Raw genomic sequence first — 22,486 nt, 5'->3', positions numbered from 1 at the left:
CAGCCTGCCCTAGGACAGCTGTGGCTGCAATGCAGCTTGCCACAGTGAATGTGTGCATGAATGGATAATTGTAGAGGTTGTCTTGGAGTCCTGATTTTAAAAAGTTGCTATACAAGTACAGGACATTTACCGTTTTCTGCTGCAGCAGCATAAAAGCACTCTGTTCAATGTTAGAAAACAGGTTTAAGTTTTCTTTTACATTACAAAACTCACTGAGTTTGGCAGCCAACTCTTTTCTATAATTTTGTGTTTATTTTAAGAGCTCTGATGGATGAGTGCTTCCTCTGGCAGTTCATCTCATTTCCATCTCTTTCATTTTTCTCTGTGTAGAGCCTGAAGCCAAACTTTTTGGCTTTACAGGAGCTTTGTGACTCAGCCACTGCTTTGTGCAGATTCAGCTGAAACTTTTAATGGACTATCATGATGAATGTTTCTTTTTGCTCCATCTGGTGTTTTTCCATCATGTCGCATTCACCGTCGTGCCGCGTTTCTGTGACCCCTCACCTCTGGACTCACTTATGCAGAGAGTTCTGCTGTGTCTTGTCGTTTTAATCTCCTGCCATGCTGGTATTTCCTGTCAGCAAGAGTGAAGATGGAACTCTTTGTTTTGCTGACCTTAAGAAACTCCGACAGCAGATTTTAATTAGACTTTTTGTTTCTTTAGAGCATCTGATTTCTGCAGGATGGAACATCTTTAACCTCTGATCGGCTGTTTGGCTGACATACTGAAAGCCGTAGAAATAACTAAGGGTCCAAAGTTCAAGGCATTTAAAAGAAGACATCAGGAAGCTGCTGCAAGAAGATCCAACAGGAATATGTTTCTAAAACACATGCCTACAATAAAAATGTCTTTTTTTTTTAATAAGCTCTGTTTCTCTCTTCAAAATAGCATCTAAAATAGGTACTAACATGTTCTATTTATACATGTTGTTTTGGTTTTTCCAGGTACCACAGTGTGGTTTGGTTTTGCTCTGGTGTATAATGGTTGCATCCTGACCTCCACATTGGATACAGTAAAACAAAAGGGAACTCAAGCCGGTTCCCTTCATTTTCTCACAGTTGCCATGGAGACAGCATCACATGACTGGACATCAGCGTTCTGGTGAGGACCTCACAGCTCTGTTGCAGTGGACTGGGAGAACAGACGGTCCCTGTGAGTCTGAGCTGGAATGGAACCAACACCAGCGAAGGACCCGATCCACATTCACTCCCTCTCTTCACACCTCACATCCCAGTTTCCATGGCAACAAGCTCTGGGAACCAGTTGTCTTAGCAGTGGACATAAAAGCTACCAGAACTGTTTTGTTTAAACCATCTTGTCATCACTGTCAAACTGTTCTAGGAGTTAGACCGGCCCCAGTGTTTCAGCTCCAAAACAGGCAGAACCAGAATTGTTCCAGTTGACTTTTTGGGATTCTGATGTTTGAATACAAGAGTGTGATGCAGCTCAGATGGCGTTGTGTGTTTGGGTTTTCCTGAGAAAACAGAATGATGCAAGATAATGGAGATTATGATTAATACATACCTTAGGGTAAAGAAAATAATATTTTACCAAAAGTTTGGTGCATTTAAGAAGTTTAATTGTGACTCTAAATTAAATATTTACCTAATAAAGTCTTTAACTACTGTGGATTTTTTTAATCTAAGCCAAAGGCCTTTTTTTGTCCTTCACAGCCTTAAGGAACCAGAGTAAAGCAGTCTTATAAACACCATTCTCAGGGCTGGAGCTGAACCGTCACCCCGGTAACCGTGTAGGACAGCCTGAAGTTTTTTCCAGTAAACAGCAACAGAAGCAAAAGTGAAAGCTTGAAAATGAAAGGAAATTCCAATTAAAAAAAAAAACAACAACAAAAAAAATCCCGGGATATAAAATGATGTTATCACAAGTGAAACAGTTAGAGTGAGGAAATAAATATTTTTATTAGAAACAATGAGAAAGGACCTGTACAGAACTTATAAATCAAAAGAATTTGTAACAAAACTACTTTGCAGCATCTGTACCAAACTAACAGAAGATAAGTATAAACACATGTTTCTTCATGAGAAAGAAAAAAGAAAAACCTTTTAGGTTTAATCAAGCTTGTGCTTTTAGTTTTGATCTGCAGGCTGAAACCTGAAGCATCAGGTGGGTTTTTAAATGCAGAGGGGAGATGTTCCTGCAGCACTAGGCTGGTGCCAGGGCGTAGGGACGTTACAGCTGCCTTTAGATATGTGCAAAAGTTAGAAAAACAAAGCATTATAATGTGCTGATGTGCAGTATTTACATTTCTGTGATTATAGCTGCGTTTTTGGAACTCATCAGCAAAACATTGGGCTCATAACAGTGATTTAAGGAGGGTGAGGTAGAAGTCATGTTTCTAGAAAGACAGAAACATTATTTAATATGCGCACTCATACAGATGACCTCATACAGTGCTGTGAAAACTATTTACACCAATAAAGATTCCTTACATATTCATTTAAAATCATCAACAAGAGTAAATAGAAAAGGCTGTTTTTTTTAAGGACAATTTAATGTAGGAAGCGGTGGATCCAAGGCAACCTGAAACGGACCCTAAACCTAAAAACTGTTTCTGTCACTCTTGGCAGCAACAACTGGGGTTACAGGATTTCCAATAACCTAACGACTTGTGTTTCATGCTGGAAAAATTCCTGGCCCCTGAATTGTTTTCCTTTAGTCACTTTTGGGTTTTCCCCAAAAATACTTTGGTTCATTTTTCCCTAAAACTATTTAATGATGTTTACTGGTTAGATTATTTCTAAAAGTTTCATAGATTTTACAAAACAATTGTGGTGTTACAGCACTGTATGCTGGGAAAAGAGATATTTTAAATCTTGTTGTGAATGCTAGAGTCAGAGCTTGAATCTAAGGAGCACCACAACCAGAGGGGGCTGGGACATGTAGTGGTACTCTGGCCACCTGATCCACGTTAGCCATTATAAAAAAAAAAAAAGCTGTGTTTTTAAACTGAAAGCATCAGATTTGGGGAAAGATTTAACATTACTTCAAGACTTTCCCTGTGCAGTGAACCTCTTACAGCAACACTAAAGCCACATTTCAGTGCATTAAAGCCCTACTTTAAAAGCCATCTTCCTGAAGTCAGGTATCCCGTCTCAAGGACATGATTGCCACCCTTTGACATTCAGGAGCAAAATGTTCTGATGTGACAAAATCACATCAGCACTGAAGGAAAGACATATTTTGGAGCTTAGGGGCCTCAGAAACGAGTGTGTTGGCTTCATGCTGAAGGCGGGGCGGACTGGGCCAGCTGATAAAAACCTTTCTTCCTGGATCTCCTCATGTAGTCGAGGACCAAAGCAAAAGCCGTGAGCCCGGCAGCAATGCAGGCGGCTGAAATGAGGATGATACTGAAACCTGGAGGAACTCCGGTTCTGACCTCTGCTAATGAAATACAAGCAAACAAATAAAGTAAAATGTAATCCAACATCTCCATATAGTAGTTTAGTGATTTTTACCAACCTCTGACTCTGATGCTGAAGACTTTGATCTCAGAACCAAGATCGTTGCTCACGTTAACCTGATACAACCCAGAGTCTCTGGATGTGACGTTGACCAATAGGAAGGTGCCATTGGTTGAATACAGCTCTGTTCCGTTGTTTAGCTTCCTCAGGATCACAGCTGATGGTGGGAAGCTGATTGTCTGGCAGCAGACAGTCACATTTTGTCCCTCCTTGACTTCTGCAGAGGGAAGGATGAGGACGGTGGTGTTCCTCGGGGGAGCTGAACAGAACAAACCCAGACAAACATAGTTAGAGTGGGTCCTGTCCGTGTTATAAGCATTGATGTTCTGAGGGTAATAAAATAATGCTTTTCTGGTTTTATAGTGCTTTATGGTTGCAAAGCGCTATAATCTATTCTGCTCCAGTTGCATAATACCTGGCAAATGTTACAGAGATTTGTAAATCATCCCTCTGCCATTATGTTGTGTCACATCAATGGCATGCATACAGTGTTAGATGCACATCATGCAGGCCTTGCATTGGCTTAAAGGATGTTAAAAGATCTCATGCAGGGGTAATGCTAAGTATTTCAGGTGAAACATCATTTTCTGCCGATGTTACAGAAGTTTCTTAAGATGAGACTGCACATTTTGACTTTTAAAAGTCAGTTTGCTGTCAACAAATGTTAATTTCTACAGGCATTATCGCCACAGACCTTCAACATCTTTTGGATGTTGTAAAGAACTACATAAATAATGATAAGTTAGGTTAGTAGAGAGGTAGGTATCAAGGAAGTATGTCTTTCTTTGTATCTAACATTATTTCGTGTGCTGTGACATATTAGAGGGGGAAAAAAGAAAATCCGATGGCGTATTACTGTCATTTCCTTTTAAATAATTCTTCTTCTATAGTTAGTTATATATATAGCTATAGTTATAACATTTCCTTCTTCTGTGGTGATTTATCCCCTGAGGAAAATCTGGCCATGTTCTGTCGAAGACATCGAGGCTCTGGCCACCTCTTAACTTGCTGACGTTAACTGTGATAAATCACTGGACACTAAAGTGAGAAGAGTGTGTGGAGGCGGCACTGGTGACTAATTCTAACACTTTGAGGAGGTTCAGCCTGTAAACAGCTACAAGAGCCTTCTGACCTCCTCAGATAACAGAGAAGTGAAGTCAGTGACAACTGGTTTCTGATCAGCCCGCTTAGTAGAAAACTAGCAAACAGGCTTTTATCAGCTTTTAGAAATGTCATTCTTCAGTTTAATGTGTTTAAAGTGCTTTTTAAAGTTGATTTCATCTCTCACATCTGCAGCAACAGGTCAAAGAATTTCAAATGGGCCTCTTGACCTTTTCTTTGACCTTTAGGCAGCACATCATCACCTGATAGTGGACGACCCTGTCATCCGACTATGGGTCAAAATAGTTTCTGCTCATTTTAAAAAGCTTTAAAACTCTTGAGCCACAAGAAAACAACAGTTTACACATGTTTTATACCAATTTGGTGCACTGCAAAGCGACACAACATTTAATAAGTTATTATTTTAATTAAAGCCAACAGGGTCTAAACAGATAGAAAAGTATGTCAATGCCCCTGTATGTTAAGTTTAAAGAGATCAGTTTCCTGAAGATTACTTTCTGAAGTTCTGCTGGTCTTGTTTATTTTGTACCTCACTGGACACATGGCTTTCATTTGTATTTAATCTTTCTGGATGTTTCTATTCCATTCGTGGACTATGAGACATGCATTACGGCATTTAAGATTGAACTATAACACCCACAGTTCCTGCATTGGTCCGATCCAATCACCCACTGAAGGGAGGTTGACAGCTCAACAGTTACGTGACTCAGCAGTGGGATCAGATGCTATTTCTGTCAACCTCCCTGATGAAAGCTGTAAAAACAAAGAGAACAAGAAATGGAAACCAGAAGAACTGGGAACAGGACGGGAAAAAAATAAACCAGACTAAATGTGAGATTAAATGTGTAATTTAGTCTGGCCCCAATTAATGAGACATTGTTGTTGAGAACAACCCGTTGTCTTTCAAACCATGTCTGTGCCTATTGGCCAACGCTCTGACCAATGAGCACAACTGACAGTGATGTAGTAAGCGTGACAGAAAGCTGGTGGGGGAGTGTAAAAAAACAGCCTGATGGTAAACCGGTGAATACGTCCTTCTTAAAAATTAATGAGTGTAGAACCTCTTCCTGCTCACGTTTAAACGAAAACCGAAAGTCTAATCCTTCCAAAACTGATTCCAAAGCTGAGTCAAACGAGAACTGTTCAATAGTTGCTGCCATCTTCCTTTGTGTCTTCCTCCAGCGTCGTGCTGCTTTGTCGTCCCGCCCTCAAAACCCCGCCCTTTTTGCATCCAGAAATTCAAAACACATCTCTGCGTTGTGATTGGCCCACCAGTTCTAGGGCCTGGGGCATTGATCGAGGCAAGACCAAACTTGCATGCAAAAATTATTTTGGCCGTTGGTGGGTGGGGCTAGTATTTTGTCCAAGATTAGACCTGTGATCCTGTTAAACCAAAGTAGTTCTGTTCTAATCTGTCAACAGAAATGTCTTCAAGGGTTCATTAAACTTCTTAAACAAACCTTCAGGTTTCCACTGATCTAAAATCACCTGCTGAATTCAGATCATCCAGACACATTTTGACTATTTTGACCCAGAGATGATTAGTTATCAGTTCATATGATAGAGTGTCAACAAAGAAGCCTATTTTTATGATAATTAACTGGTGTTTAGTCTTGTTAAAGCCTTGGGCAGGGGCCTGAAAACTCTGGCTCTGGGGCCACATGAAGCTATTATTGTAATACTCCTCAATTATAAAAAAATAAAAAGGGCCAACTCTAATATTCACAACAAAACAATGACAAGGATTTTTTTTTTGTTTTTTTGCTACAAAATAAGCATTCTCCACTTTCTATGAATATGGATGGTTTCATTTTAGGACTGAATTTATACAGAGAATAAACACTCAGGTAAACTTTAGCTAGCTACTCATTACGTGACATTTTACGGCAAATTGTTGTGCTGGATTATTTTTGAGGTGCCAGCTTATCGGTTTGGAAAACACTTCACAGAAATTCATCTTTCATCATCAACCTTCTGACCTTTGACTGTGACAGAGCTGGAGACAAACTGGGAGCCGTACTGGTTCGAGGCCTCACACTGGTAGAGGCCCGACTCTTCTAGAAGGGCGGAGGAGATGCTGAGAGTGATAGAGGAGGAGGAATCAGAGTCACTCCTCAGAAGTTCCTCCCCATTTCTCCTCAACACTACTGCGGGTGGTGGAACTCCATCTGAACGGCAGGTAAACGTCACCTGCTGACCCTCTAGCACCTCATCACCTGGACTGATGGACAGGGAGGGCAACCTGGGAGGATCTGGGTCAGAAACAGATACAAACCTGAGGTTAGGGTTATCAAGATTTAAAGGAGAAAGAGAGGATTAGGAGAGAAAAATACATCAGTTCAAGGAATTAAACAAGGTCGCCACCAGTGCAGAGCTTGGTCAATGCTGATGGGAAACTGTAACATAGAATTCAAAAGCTACCATTGATGAGCAGGTACTGCACTGATGGCAACCCGGTTTAATAGTTGAATTAATGAATAAGGAGGCCACCAGTGTAGAGCTTATTCAGATCCTTTGGGTGCAAGAAAAGGTAAATATAAATATTAACTAAATAATAGGGAAAAACTAACTAACTGGAACTATTTAGTGATTATAAACCTAAAACATGTGAAAACTCTTAAATTATATATCTATACACCCTTCCTCTTTGTGTACATAATTTTTTTAATATGTCTTGCACACTAAAATATTTTTATTTCCCCAAAGGACTCAATTCACGTCAGCTATAATTGAGCCAGTTTTTGAGAATGGAATCTTGTTTTATTACTTAAGTCTCATCAAAATATTTACAGCTTTTACTCGTCGTCCTTTAGTTAATTGGGAAGTTGGATTGTCTGCTCTGTTGGCGGATCCTCCTAAATTAAGCTGTTCTTGACATTTGACCTTCATATCACCACTTACCAAAAAAGGAGCATGGAGCTACCAAACTATTTTTTTAATAGCTAAGGGCTCATAACATGTTAGAGAGAAAAGCTTTACACATCCTGCTTCTTAATTGGGATCATGACAGAAATAGGAATAATCTGAATGAAACCATCTCAATGAATGTTAGAAGTCAACTCATAAAGTTGACTTCTAACAACTCAGACTAACTCTGGAGTTTTAAAAAGGCAATCTGAGATGATTAAATCCCAAACCCTGATTACTTACAGTGGATCTGCAGAGGGATGCTTGTCCTTCTGGATTTCCAAATGTCTCTGTCCTCTGTCAGCAGCTCCACCCTACAGGTCAGGACCTGCTGCACCTTCTCAAACTGGTGCTTTAAGACTGATGAGATGTTCTGCAGGGAACCAGAGGACTTGTACATCTCCATCATTAGGGTTTCATTTCCTGAAAGCCAGGAGAACCTCAGCTGATTGGCTGAGAAAATGTTGAAGACATTGCAGTGATATTCAGTTTCCTGGCCAAGCAGAACGGGACCGGGATCCTCCAGAACAGGATCAGAGGGGAATGCTGGAGAGACAAGAAAAGAGCCGAGACATTAATGAGAGGGACTAACCAACAGACAGGAAAAAGCTAATCTTCTATATCATGTAAACTTTTCATAATGCTCACAGTCCTGATCTGGATTCTGTCAGACTGATAAAATAAAATTTGAAGGATTGTTGGTGAAAAATAATCTGGAACAGATAAACCTTGTAAAACATCTTGTAAAATATCTCCAGTACTAACGTTACCTATATAGCTACCTAACTACCTATAGAAGTTTTCCTTCACTTTTAAACACCCCCCCCCTCCCAGCCTCTGCTGTCTCTGCTGTCACTGGTCAAACCATAAACCTTCAACAGAACATCTTCAGCACACATGAAACCTCCACAAAATATTCTGGATCTCCTCCCATATTTACAGAAAACAACATTTAGTTTTCTCTGAAAGTCTTAAGTACATCTGTAAATACATCAACGTCCAGTTAAAGTAAAACGTTGAAAAGTAACACCCGTAAAAGCTCTGCATGTCAGCGGGATCCTGGTGTCCCTGCAAGAAAGCTGAACAAAGTCTGGTTCAGTTCAGATCTCCGCAAAACATTTTTCTTAAAAAGATCTCTTTGGAAACTGAAAAGGTTGATTTTTCTGTGTATTTCAATAGGTTCTGTTTTAAACGCAGCTCTGACTCTGATAAAAAAAAAAGGGCTGCATAATGAATCCTCCTTTAAGGAATGTCATGACAGAGGACTTGATACAGAGTTGAGGCCCGGATTAAACCATTTTATTCGAAACACAGATTCTCCGACAGTCTGTCTCGTAGTAGAGCGTTTCACATTTGGTGAGGAGGTCCGGGAAGTCAGAGTGTATGTGTGGGTGGGGTGGGGGGGTGTTTGGTTTCTCTCTGTGTTGGGTAATGTTGGTCGGAGCACTGGAGTTTGTCCTCTGCAGTTCAGATTGAAGGTTGAGGATAAATAAAATTCACATTTTCTCTCACTTAACAGCTCTGTTGTTTCTTCTTTGGTCTCCCAGTCATGATCGCCTTTTATATCAGAGTCTCTTGGATTAAACCAAACCCCAGATCAGCTGTTTTTTTAAGGCTGAAATACTGTGAAACAGGAGCTCCTTCATTCACTAAATTTACTTTAATCTCCTTTCTGACTCAGAGGCCTGGCACTTACAGCTGCTGTGTTTTTAACTGTCAACAGTAGGACGTGTTGCCAGAAAGAGTAGTGTGATAAAATGCTGAGGAACAAAACCAATGTAAACAAAATAAATGTAGAACTTCCTGACCCTTGACCTGTAGGTATGCTGCAGTGGCAGGACAGAATAGACTAAGTGGCAGCAGCAAGTCAGAGTGAAACTGAACAGTAGTGATTAATGCTGGAATAATTTCCCGTAAACTTCTATCAGTGTGTGTTCTGGAAAGGAAAAAAGTAATAATTTGATTCATCAGCATTATCTCCTTCCTTAAAAACATCTGATATCAGCTGGAAGGAAGCCAAACTCCTTCAGTAGTATTACGATACCAACACTCCTAGAGATATTAAAATGTAAGTAAAAGTTTCCTGATAGCCGCCGTGGGTTTATATTGTTGTTTGCTTCACTTTCTGTTTCTGCTCTGGTAAGAGCTTTAAATCCACTCCTCAACCTGAATATGAAGGTAATTTAGGCTTATAATGAAATATTTTATTACATATATCCAAAAGTTTTCCTCAGGCGACTGTATAACTACTTTAATGTGTGTTGTACACCAGATACAAACTAAAAAGTAGTCATCTATGGAATTAAAAGAGAAAACATATTTTATAAAAAGGCAATTCAAGTATTGAGTAACTGTTGGATCATAACATCTAATATATGTTTAGAAATGTTGCAGTCAGTCAGACCTAAGCTGCAGGTTCTGGTATTTTAAAAAATAAAATACAAAAAAATAAGTAAATAATAAATTACACAATAACAAATAAAAAATTCACGTAGAGGAATCAATTTTTTCAAAACAGAAAAACATTTTTCAACATAAAACTTAGAAAATCATTCCTAGAGGATGATGAACTTCCTTTTTTTCCCCCAGTTTTTTTTTACTGTCATTGCACTGTCACAAGTACAGAGCAATGAAATAAACTCTCTGCATTTAACCCATCCCCTTGGGGAGCAGTGGGCTGCCATTGTGCGGCACCTGGGGAGCATTATGGGGTTAAGGGCAACTCCCTAGAGTGGCAGTCTGTGGGAGTGGGGCTTGAACTCAGAATCTCTGGATACCAAGCACAATGCCCTAACCACTAGGCCACCACTCCCCCGCGGCCAAGGGGTTGCAAACTTCCACTAACAACATCTGCTGTTTCCTGTATATATTTATCTGATCTGAAGTTACTCACAGTAGACAGAGCAACCAGTATTTTTAGCGAAGTAAGAGTAGCAATACTGAAAATAATAAGTACAGTTCAGTAAAAGTATTCCTAAAAGCTATTTTTCCAAAGTTTTACTCAACCCACCTCTGATTTTAGGGAATGGTAGCCCTCATCAACAATAATCAAAATGAGGAAAGAAGGTAAAAGACACGTAGCAAAGGCCTGAAAAGTGAAACTGACATTTTTTACTCTTCAAACCAAGGAACACCACTCCAATTACCATCTCCCTATAAAGTGACTTAGACAGAATTGGAAAATGGTGCAGTTCCCCAAGTCTGCCACAAGTTAGTGGTATGTTAATTGAAACTCAACAACATGCATAAAAGCTTTATAAAAACAGAGAAAAAATGAGCCATTTGTTTGGAAACCATCTGGTCAGCAACATTATGGAAGTAGATTTTCACAAATACACATATGTGATTCATACATGCACAGGATAAGATTCACATAAGGAGAAAAAATCCACACACAAAGGACAAGATCCACAGACACACAGATACAATTGTAGCAAGCACACAAGATCCACGCATGCACAGAACAAGGTTCCACAAGGTATTGAAAATGTGGTCAGACTCACAGTACACCTGGACGTGGATCTCCCTGGTCCTAATGACGGAGTCACACTCGGCCTCGCAGCTGTACCCTCCCTGATGCTGAAGGTCCAGGTTCCACAGGTGAAGCTGAGACCGCCCATCCCGCTGCTTCTTCTTCTGGAGGAGGGTTCGGTTCCGGTCTGTCCTCCTCCAGCTGAGAGTGGGGGGGTGCAGGCACCCTGAGGCCCTACAAGTCAGCGTAAGCGCTGAGCCCCGCTCCGCTGAGACCTGAGGGCTGGCCTCCACCTGTAGAGGGTGGGCTGGTAACAAGGAGGAACACATGGAGAGTGTGAGAGCAGTCCTGACGGGCAAAAATATCCAACATCTTGGAACAAAGGTACCTCTGACAGTGATGAACCTGGAGGTATGCTGGGAGCCATACTGATTGGAGGCTTCACACTCATAGAGGGCAGAGTCCTCAAGTACAGCAAAAGGGAGGCTGAACATGCATACGGAGGCGGACTCATTCCTGTGAAGCTCCTCCCCCTTCCTCTTCAGAACCAGTGTAGGAGGTGGAGCTCCCTCGGAGCCACAAGTAAAATTCACCTGCTGACCTTCCACCACCTCCTCACCTGGATCCACCAACAGGAAGGTCATGGTAGGCGGAGCTACGCGAGAAAACAAGCAAGTGTCAAAACCCAATAGAGACTACAAGAAGAAGACTGAATGAGACCGGAGCTAACTCTCACCAAGAACACTGACGTCTACAGCTGCAGTTTGGTTTCCCTCTGAGTTTATGGCTTTACACTCGTATCGTCCAGCATCAGAAAGTTCGACAGCCGACAGGACAAACAGACCATCAGGAGCAGAATGCAGAAACCTACCACCTACTGTCCAGGTGATGGTTGGCTCCGGGTTTCCCTCTGCAGAACAGCTGAGAGTCAGCGGAGAGCCCGCCATCACTTCCATGGGGCCAGATACATTCCTGAAGACCGGAGCATCTGCAGAGGAGGAAGATGAAAGGGAATCAGGATTTGGATCTGATTAGAAAAAGCAGGCTGAGCTGAGCGCCGACAGGACAGTGGACTGGAGGACACGGACAGGGGGACTCGGATTAAAACTGCATGTCTCAGAAAGACATCAGTCCATACTTACCTCAGACATCATGAGTCAGGTGAAAAAAAACTTTAAGATTTCATTTTTGGACTGAAGTAAAAAGTCATACAGTAGTTACAACTTTTGCATCAAAATGATAATGTTTTTCGTTTATGTTCTGCAAAAATAATATATCAACCACAGGATAACTAGAGTGGTATTGATTTTACTGAAGAAATATAGTATATAAATAATTGTTTCTTGACTTCTTAACTGGTCCAAAATACATAACTTTCTTCTGGTTAAGATGCCAAAGCGGCGCAGAAGGATTCCTCACCAATATGAATATCTATTTAAGGTTAGGCATTGCATGGGCTGCTCAGTTAAGCAGTGGGTAGCACTGCTGCCTTGCAGCAAGAAGGTTCTGGGTTCGATTCCCAGGGTCTTTCTGCATGGAGTTTGCATGTTCTCCCTGAGCATGCGTGGGTTCTCTCCGGGTACTCCGGCTTCCTCCCACAGTCCAAAAACATGACTGTTAGGTTAATTGGCTTCTCTAAGTTCTCCTTAGATATGAATGTGTGTGTGAATGGTTGTTTGTCCTGTGTGTCTCTGTGTTGCCCTGCAATGGACTCGCGACCTGTCCAGGGTGTACCCCGCCTCTCGCCCATTGACTGCTGGAGATAGGCACCAGCACCCTCGCGACCCCACTCGGGACAAGCGTGTCAGATAATGGATGGATGGATGGGTTAGGCATTGCCAGATTCTAATAGATAGAGCTGAGAAATGGCTTCTCATAGTTACATTTACTAAGATTTAAGCCAAAGGGAAGCATACAAGTGTGAAGGCTTTTGACTGTCAGTGCCAACATAAGGGGGTCATAGGGCAGATGAGTGTGGGTTTGCCACTTAATGGTTGCGAGAGGTTACACTTGCAGCTATCACCTTTAGGGAATTAACAGTATTATGAAAAGAAAACCATGCCTCAGAAATGGCACAAAAGAGTTAGCCCTGGCATTAGTTAAACACAAACACCAATAATAAAACCTTACAACTCAAGACCCTGCTTCTGGAAATCAAACCCTGATTATACACTTTGCGTTCTAATTCCAGACATCGACATCGATCTAATCAAATCCGTGATCAACCCAGATTGATCACATATTAGATCAGGGGTCTGAAACCTTTACAATCCAAAGTGTTTTTTTTTTACTTCAGTCCATCTAATACATTTAGTTTAGACATGCAAATATTTCCAGACGCTTTAAAACAAACAAACAAAAATGTTAATATAACAGATATCAACCACAGATTGCTAATTTTCTCTTTTTAAAAGAGAAAAAGATAACTTATAAGTAATCGATATCTACCACAGAAAATGTGTACGTTTTAAACACAGTGCTATTTAAAATGTTATGTTTTGATGAAGAAACAAACTTGTGAGAAGAGGATAATATAGTTTCAATGGATTGTTGTTATTTTTTAGATAGTAATGTTAAAAAAAACTGAAATTTTCCTACATATGATTTCTGGTATAATTTGAGTAATTTTTTTGGGATGGGGTTATGTGTTGTAATTAGTCAGTGGAGTATAATACTAAAACATGCATTTGTTAGAATAGTTGTTGCTCAAAACATTATCTGGCTCTTCATCATTTTTAGCCAAAGTGATGAAGAGCCATGGTTGAGTGTCTAAAGAGCTGTTTGGGGTCTGGAACCACAGATTGCAGATGATGGTATTGGGACTCGGATACAGGACCTCTGGACCCAGGCCTCTAACAGGCTGAGAAGAAATGGACAAACTTAGTCACAAACTCACAGAGGACGTTTATATGGACTGTGGTCTCTCTCGTCCTCTTCTCAGATGGCAGACCTTGAAGCTTGAGCGTCACCCGGCAGGTGATGTTCCCCCCAGAGTCCTTTTTCTGAGGCGTGTAAGTCACTGAGCTAGACCCTGACTGTGTGTTAGTGCTATTCAGAACTGTGTTTCCTTTAAGCCAGGTGAAATCAACATCTTCAGCAGAGTAGAGGTGTGGGACCTGGCAGGTGAGGGACGTCACCACGTTATCTCTCAGGTGGTCATGACCTGTGATTACAGGGTCTGAAGGAAAGGCTGAAACCAGAAGAGGAAGGTGATTTTAGGTTCATAGCATGAAATGAGACGAGAATAATAATCTCTTGGTCTATAAACTCACAGTAAACTGAGACAGAGGTCCGGATCTCTGCCAGTTGTCCTGCACACATGACTTTACATGCCATCTGTCCCTCGTCTTGTATTGTCACAGAGTTGAAGGTCAGAACAGAGTGGGTCCTGTTGGTGGCGGTGGACGCCAACAGAGGACGGTCGTTTACGGTAAACCAGGAAATGTCAGGTACTGCTGAACACTCCTGAACCTGGCAGACCACCTGCTGGAGCGTGCCGAGCTTAAATAGAGGCTTCCTGGGAAACACGTTGACACGGAGACCCTGAACGCACCACGATGACATCAGCAGTATCACTAGAGGGGACAAAAAAATAAAATAAAATTGAAAAATCTTTAAACATCTGCATTGATAAACCAACTGGTCATGGATGTTTTCAGATCTTCACTGCTCTGAAGTTTTAAAGAATCTTCTGTAATATTAATTTGACATGTTGAATGGGTTCAGATTTATTGCTTTAGCTTCACTTCATTTATGTTTTATTTATCCGTCCACTGTCTATCACCTACCTGCACCTCACAGTCATTGGATCTGTGGCACAAAGTAGCACTCTGATTCGTTACCTGCACCTAGACGTCAGTTTAGGACAGCCAATGAAATCTGAGGCCAATCATTGTTCAAGCCTGGCAAGATGGAGGAAGATGATCCTCTAAGGAATGATAGACCTCGTTTTTTTGCTGTGGATTTATCCTTTTTTTCTTCCTAAAGATGTCTACACAACTATAGACAAGTCACTTCTTACTTCCTTTATTTTTCTCAAATTTTACATCAAACACCTCAAACAATGCAGAGAGGTTTCTGCCTATATCTCCTTACAGGACCTAAAAACCTATTCCCCATCAGTGAAACTGTCATATTTGGGATTCCACAGATTCAGGCTGTTGGTGATTATGAGCCTAAAGAATGGATCTTATAACATTTTTTTTAGATAAAGGAGCTTTAATGGGTAAATTTTGCATCCCTGCAGCTAACAGGAGTCCATTTAACCTGACAGTCAAAGGTGACTTCAGCAGTTATGTGTTTTAGAAATGCCTTTGGCTGTATTCTTCTTGCCAAAACGAATGAGAATAATTAGCAGGGTCTAAGTGTAGTAGGAAACACTTAATGTCAGAGATTTAATGGGAGTTAAATCCCCTAAATTGTTAGAAGGTGAGCACTAAAATGAATCAGAACTCTTACTGTATAGCAGAGTAAAAACTCTTATAGCAACTTTTAGCGGATTGCAACTTGGGCTTAAAGCCTAGATTTCTGCTGCGAAGCAACATTACTAACCCAATTTACCCAACACAATGACTTCTTTAAAGTAAACAGTTTAAATATGCAGAAAACAAGTGCTTGTAGGAAACTATTTATAACTTTGTGTTTGCATAAATACGTTGGCATATCACGCAGAAAGAAGAGGCTAGAACATTTCTGCCTCTTTACCCCCAAGTTTCTAATTATGTTTTTATGTTATGTTAAAGTCTGAAACAATAACATGTTACACAAATTATATCAATATGATTCATGCACAATGCTATAGTTTAACCATAGTTTTGTCTCAATGTTGTCCAGACTGTATATAAAAAGGCTCACATCGAACCACTCTTTGAAAAAGTATTAAGATATTCTTCACTCTGCCCTCTAATTCTGATTACTTTGCATTCCACAAGTAAAAATGTTTAATATTTTGTAAACCGAATACAAAAGAAGTCAACCCCCCCAGAAAACATCCCGAAAGCCAAGCCACTGATTAAGAAGTTAAGCCATTTTAGAAATCTTTCTGCTTGGAAGAAACAAAGAACAAAGGCGAGGCTGAGTTTTGCACCGAACTGTATGATGAGAACCAATAGCAACAAAATAGGGGTACAGGACATTTAACAAAATGAAGCATAAATGATTCATTTTGATTTATTTTTGTCCTGAAATGACCACTTTTCCTACAACCACAGAAGATCTTTGTTATTATTCAACTACTTTGCAAAACAGTCTTTTGTTTGCAGTCAGCAGGTTAAATGTCAAACATCTGGAGCTGATTTTCCAGGAGAAACTATTTTAGTTTCTATGCTTTATTCCAACAGAAACAAAAACAGAAAATTAAAATAAAAAAATTAAAAAAACTTCTGACTGAATGAGACATAATCAGAGAAGTTAATTCATTTCAAGGTATTCTTACCCCCCAAACAGGTGATGTCTTATTTCATTGCCAATGAACCAAACTTCTTTGTTTTAATTTTTCTGATTTCTGTCTGACCTTTAGTTCAAGAAATCGCCTAAACAGAAGCCGTCTGACAACACAAAGCAGGTTAAAGGGGCTCAAGCAGCAGCATATCCTGCCCACATCTAAAGAAATAAAATAACTTTGGGACTCCAGAGAACAGCAGTCAAAACCATGATTTACTGTACATTAACAGATTTGATACATAATGCTTTACTGCTGGGACATTGTTCTGCATATGGGTTTAAAGAATTTGTTCTTAGATCTAGGAAAAGCTGTTTGACAGATTTCAGTCTGTGCATTAAAGTTGTAGTTTTTCTACCAACTGGAGACAGGATTGTGGTGTCCCTCAGAGAAGTTGTTTGGTCCCCTTCTTTTTCCTATTTTTACAAATGACTAAATACCCGATGATGCAACCAATAATAGAGTTGTAAATTTGAAACCGCAAAGTTAATTAGACGTGGTTTCCAGAGGGTTGGACAATAATAGACTGGTTTTAACACAATGTCTAAATCTTGCTTCAAATTATTCATTGAGGAATGTTGTGCCATTGTCTCTCACTCTGAAAGCAAACCTCAGTTGCAGAAGTTTGACATTTTAGGTTTAAATATGGATGAACAATTAAACTGGTCTAGTCAAATTGATAAGAAAGTGGCTATTTCTGTCATTAGAAGCTGTGCCTACTTTATGTCATACTTTTCAAATAAAGAAGTCATACAACCATTAGTATTGTATTTCCTTTTGATTATTGATCAGCCATATGGTCCTGTGCTCCAGAGAAACACATAAGTAAGCTTCAAATATTGCAGAGCAAAGCTGCGCAACTGACTGGAAGAGGAGGACGCCAGACATACTGGGCAGGCCCAAGCAAGTAGTACAGATCTGTTGGGAATGTCTTGTGGAGCACTCGTTAAAGGATGTGCACAACTCCCGGATCCTGGAAGAGGCTGGGGACATGAGGTCTGAGTGGGCCATCGTCTCTGCCTCAACGGTAGATGCAGCTGCCTGTAGCTGTCGCCATAAGGCCTGTGGTGCCTGCAGGGAGACAATCTCTGAACCTGGTGGTGGTAAAGGCAGTAAAGGATGCTTTCAAGCTGAAGAAGGAGTTTTGTGGGACTCCTATGGCAGCAAGACATCAGGCATGCTGCTGACCAGGTGGTCAAAGAAGCGAAAACTCAGGCCTGGGAGGCCAATGGGAAAGAATATCATTTGTCCTCAAAGCAATTCTGGCAAACTTTCTGGTGTCTCCGGAGGGGAAAATAGTGCTTTTCTAACACTGTTCTCATTTGAGTGGGTAGCAGCTGAGTACATAACAAGTGGGACAGTAAGGTGGGTTCCAACTATAGAGGGAACCACACTTCTCCGTATCCTTAGGAAGATCTAATTCTGGGTGCTAGAGTGTCTGGCTGAATGTTGAACCTCTGCTTCAGGAGGAGCAGAGTGTTTTTGTCCTGGACATGGAACAGTGGACCAGCTTTACACACTCTGCATGGTAATAAAGGGTGCTTGGAAGTTTTCACATGAGTTCTATGGACCAGGTAAGGCACCCCTCACCCTAGTGGTGCCCTGTGTGTGGGTGCTTCAGGAGTAAGGAGCTGGGGAGCATCTACTAAGGGCCATATCGTCTCTTTATGAACGAAACAATTGTTTTATCATTTTGGTCAATATGGTCAATTTTGACAAATTCCTGGTGCATTTTAGACTCCAGCAGAGCTGCCCTCTGTCATTGCCCCTGTTCACAGCCTTTATGGAAATAATTTGTAGCCACATCCAAGGGCCAGAAGGGATCTGATTTGACAACTTACAGATTTCGTCCCTCATTAATGTAGTGGTTCTGCTTGCTTCCTCTTGTCTGAGGCCGTGGTTCTCAAACAGAAAAAGGTGGCTTGTTACCTTCTGGTTGAAGGTGAGTTCCTGCCTTAAGTGGATGAATTCAAGTATCTTTGAGTTAACAAGTGAGGGGGAAATAGAGCGGGAGATTGATAGACAGATTGGTGCAGCTGCTGCTATAATACAGACGCTGCATCAGCCTGAGTGGCAAAGAGGGAGCTGAGCGAAAATGCCAAGCTCAAGATTCATCAGTTGGTCTACATTCCTACCCTTACCTATGGTCATGTAATCTGGATCATGATCGAATATATGCAGGAATGACCTTCCTCAGCAGGTTGTCTGGGCAATCCCTTAGGGTAAGGAGCCATTCAGTCATTCGGATGAGGCTTGGTGTAAAGCCGCTTTTCCTCCACATCGAGACATCTTTTTCCGATGCCCCCTGGATGCTTCCCTTTGGGAGATGTTCCAGGCACCTTCCACTAAGAGGGGGGTCAAAGGGAGGACCCAGGAAACGCTGAAGCGCTGGCTCGGCAGCACCTCGGGCTCCCCCAGCAGAGGTGCAGGAGGTGTCAGGGGAGCCTGGAAGTCTCTACAGAGACAAATGCTCCCCGACCTGGTCCTGGTTTATGATGATGATGATGGGTAGGAGATTTTGCAGTTACTAGTATATTCTATAACACTTTCTATGTATTTATTCGGTGACGGTCCTCAGGGAGACTTAATGCTACCCTAGTGGGCTACTAATGGGGATCTTGATAACAAATAAACAACTGGAAAAATGTTGGATTGAGAAGAAACTTCCCAGAAAACGCCAATATACCACAAATACTCCAAAGAGCTTCAATGGCTCAGGCAGTTGTAGCAGAAAAGCTAAAGTTCTCAGGACTCACTACTACAGCAGAGGTCATGGTGCAATAATAAAGTTTTCCCAAATGTCTTCATATTAGATACACATATATATATCATGTAGGCAGTGGTCTTGAGTCTCTCCAAAGGAGGCTATTAAAAAAAAATCGAACTTAACAGATCAGAAATTTACCATTTTTCTGACAGTCAAACATGGTGATGGAAAGAGAGGCGGCCTGAGGCTGCTTGGCTGGATCAGAACCTGGAAGATATTCTGTCATTTATGGAAGCGTGAATTGTGTTCTCCACAGAAGGCCTGACCTTGAGTTTGTGACTAAGCTCCAGCACACCGGGGTTATATAGCAAAATAATGATCAAAAACACAGCAGCAAATCCACCTTTGAATGGCTAAAAAAAAAAAAAAATAATCCACTAGAAAGTTAAAGCAGGACCTTAAAAAGCCAATTTATACACAGAAATCCTCCATCTTGCTAAATAAGAACAATTCTGCAAAGCAGAGGGGATTAGAACTCATCCAGTGATGTTAGACTCAGTGTAAGTTATACATGCACAATGGCAGGTGGACAGACCAGAGATGAAGACAACAGAGCAAGATTAACTCTGTAACCATGACTTAGAAGCAGTGTTTGTTAGTTATGTGTCCGATGTTAACAAATATGTGAACACAGAGCCCTTCGTACATTAAATCAGTGTCCATCTGTGCTGTCTCTGGGGACATGTTGCTCTGCATGTCAAACATGGTTTGCTGTTCAAACACACCTGTTTGAAATGTTTTAACTCTGTGGAGGTCTGATGTTGACTCCCTCTTTTAACTCAGCTGTGTTTGAGACAGCAAATATTGAAAACAAACAGTGCTAGACTAAAAAAACGCTGCTTTGGGGCTGTGAACATGGAGCAGTCAGAAAACCCTGATCACCGGAGACAAAAGTGGAGCCCTGTTCAAAGAAGACGCCGAATAAATTTACAAAAACATAGGACAAAACAAATAAATACAGAGCAGAGCTAACAGTCTTTATTTCCTTTGACAAGAAATGTGGTTCAAATCCTAAAAATGCACAATACCTCTTTACCTTTCAGACTCTGATTAACGCATCAGTCATTTAGAATAAACAAAGGAACGTGTTTTCTGAACCTCTGACCCATCAGGTGATCACCTGATGATTAAAGCTCCAGATAAACTGACTGTAGAGGTAAAGCATCTGTGCTCTTTTTGATATCTAATACACATTAATCAAATGTGTATTAGAAAATCTGACCATTTTAGAAGAGCTTTTTTACGCTGTCTGTGCTGTTTTCTTATTTAAATGAATGCAGAGCAGCTGAGAGGTTTCAAAAGGCAGCGTCTAGAACCATTAAAACGCATATATGAGCTATCATCTGCTCTGGCAGGTTTTACAGACTGCTGAGTGTGAATATGAAGCAGAGAAATCCTGAATCCCACCTGAGAGGAGCTGAACAAAGCTCCAGTGGTCCTGCAGCAGGTCCATCCTCACTGTTCACTGGAAGGATGAATGGATCGATGAAACAGCAGCAAAGCAGCGACTCCTTTGTGTTCCTGTTTCTGAATCTGAGGCAGAAAATGAGCTTGACACATGAAACACCCCCCACACCTCTGATGAAACAAAACGCCCCCCTTGAAGCTGGCTGCATTTTATATCTGGGAGCCCAGAGCACCCTCTGCAGGACAAAATGCTGACCATGTTTTTCACTTTCATTATGCCTTTTTCTTTTCCCTGCATCCCCCCCTGGCAGGGCCTTTGTATCTGTGTGAAGGTCGGTGGACTCATGAATATAAACATGATGAGCTTAAATCACTGAATGCAGCTTTAATCTATCTCTAACAGCACTAATTAAATCTCTTTCACATCCAAAACCACACATCCTAATGCTCAGTTAGTTTATAAGAGGAAATGAGATTAAGTGCTGTTTGTTCTATTCTAAATTTCTAGAAGAGACACTATTTAAATCAACAAATTGGTCACTTAATAAACATTCTAAGATGTGATCTTTTAAACAAAACTGGCAATACATGCAATAAAAAGCCCGACAGTTTTTCCATAATTTAATTTCTTAAAAATGTAGAAAAAAATAAAAAATCATAAATCTCTATGAACAAGATTGCCTTGAAGTTTTTTGAAAGATATTTTTCAACTCCTTTTAACTCCAGCTGAGTAGAATTATCACACTATTTAATAGATTTTTGCAGTGCTTTTAATTTTTCTGTCTATTTGTTGTAGTTTAGATGTTCCCGTCTTAAAAGTTAATTGCAAATAAGTCAACTCATCATATTTTTATGCATTATTTTGTTTGATGTAAATTGGTAATTAGTTAAAACATGATTCAATAATGTAATGGGAAAATCCGTAAATTTTAAAAAACCTTGATTTTATTGAGCATTTCTATACATTTTCAAACCATTCAGATGGTTGACCTTCCATAAGGCATACAGATAGTTTGAAACATAAAACAAAAACTTAAATAAGTAATAACATCAAGATAATGTTCAACTTTAAATGATGATTTCCGCAGGTTGTAAACTGTGCATTTAGAAAAGGTTAATTTTAGAATTAACTTTATTGGGCAAGTTTGCAAAGAAGGCTTTATTGGGTCATTTTGAACTAAGAAGGTAAATAAATTTATTTCATTCATTTTTTCTTATATGTAAAATTTCTATTTCTTTGGCTTTGGGTTCTTGATCACTTGCAGGTTTTCTGGAAATTTTTTTCCAACTTGCTGGGAAAAAAAAGTTCAGCATTTCAAACAGAAATGTCCAATTTGAGTTATGTATCCCTTGTAAATGAATTATATCTACATCTGTTTTGTCCTGTTAGTTTTCAGTAGATGGCTTCAGCATCAAAAAAAATATTCAAGTTTTATTTATCTCACATTGGAGAAATTTACATCTGGATTTAACCCATCCCCTTGAGGAGCAGTGGGCTGCCATCATGGGGCACCCAGGGAGCAGTGTGAGGTTGTTCAGAGACCCTGAGTGGCAGTCTGTGGGAGTGGAGCTCAGACTCAGAACCACAGGATTCCAGGCTCTATGCCCTAACCACAATCATGCAATTGAAAAAATATTTCAATTGCGTAATTTTTGCAACCCAACAAAACCAATGCTGTAGAGATTGGGGTTGTTGGGGATATCTGTAGAAATGTGTTTTTAATAATGCTTACTGTGCTAAAATGCGTTGTGCTCCAGGTATGATATCAAGGTGTTAAAATCTCATCCAGTTGAATTAACTGGTAACAGACAGAATTACATTTTAGTTATATTATTCTATAACCTTGATATATAGGTGCTCTTATTAGGATTCCTGTATATATATTTT

General features: G+C 40.4%; 1 protein-coding gene across 1 annotated transcript; it reads right to left on the bottom strand.

Moving 5' to 3' along the window:
• Positions 1 to 1,908: 1,908 nt before the first annotated feature.
• vcam1 (vascular cell adhesion molecule 1) lies at positions 1,909 to 20,767 on the bottom strand. The gene is made up of 10 exons (XM_015390457.1): positions 20,599 to 20,767; positions 14,257 to 14,559; positions 13,881 to 14,174; positions 11,721 to 11,972; positions 11,373 to 11,639; positions 11,016 to 11,291; positions 7,756 to 8,058; positions 6,585 to 6,857; positions 3,482 to 3,742; positions 1,909 to 3,400 (listed from the first exon to the last, which is right to left on the bottom strand). The coding sequence occupies exons 1-10, from the start codon at positions 20,642 to 20,644 to the stop codon at positions 3,240 to 3,242; spliced, it is 2,436 nt and encodes an 811-aa protein (XP_015245943.1). The 5' UTR covers positions 20,645 to 20,767; the 3' UTR covers positions 1,909 to 3,239.
• Positions 20,768 to 22,486: the final 1,719 nt, after the last annotated feature.

This window comes from Cyprinodon variegatus, unplaced genomic scaffold, assembly GCF_000732505.1.
Source record: "Cyprinodon variegatus isolate N-32 unplaced genomic scaffold, C_variegatus-1.0 Scaffold501, whole genome shotgun sequence".
NCBI lineage: Eukaryota > Metazoa > Chordata > Actinopteri > Cyprinodontiformes > Cyprinodontidae > Cyprinodon > Cyprinodon variegatus.
The sequence above is the reverse complement of the archived record's forward strand: the minus strand, read 5'-3'. Positions and strand labels throughout refer to the sequence as shown.

Bases quoted from the DNA above. Each gene is read 5' to 3' on its own strand.
- vcam1 (XM_015390457.1), bottom strand. From the start codon at position 20,644: ATGGACCTGCTGCAGGACCACTGGAGCTTTGTTCAGCTCCTCTCAG. The intron at 14,560-20,598 runs GTGGGATTCAGG...TGTCCCCTCTAG, and splicing joins CTTTGTTCAGCTCCTCTCAG to TGATACTGCTGATGTCATCG. The intron at 3,743-6,584 runs GTCAGAAGGTTG...TGTTCTGTTCAG, and splicing joins CAGCTCTGTCACAGTCAAAG to CTCCCCCGAGGAACACCACC.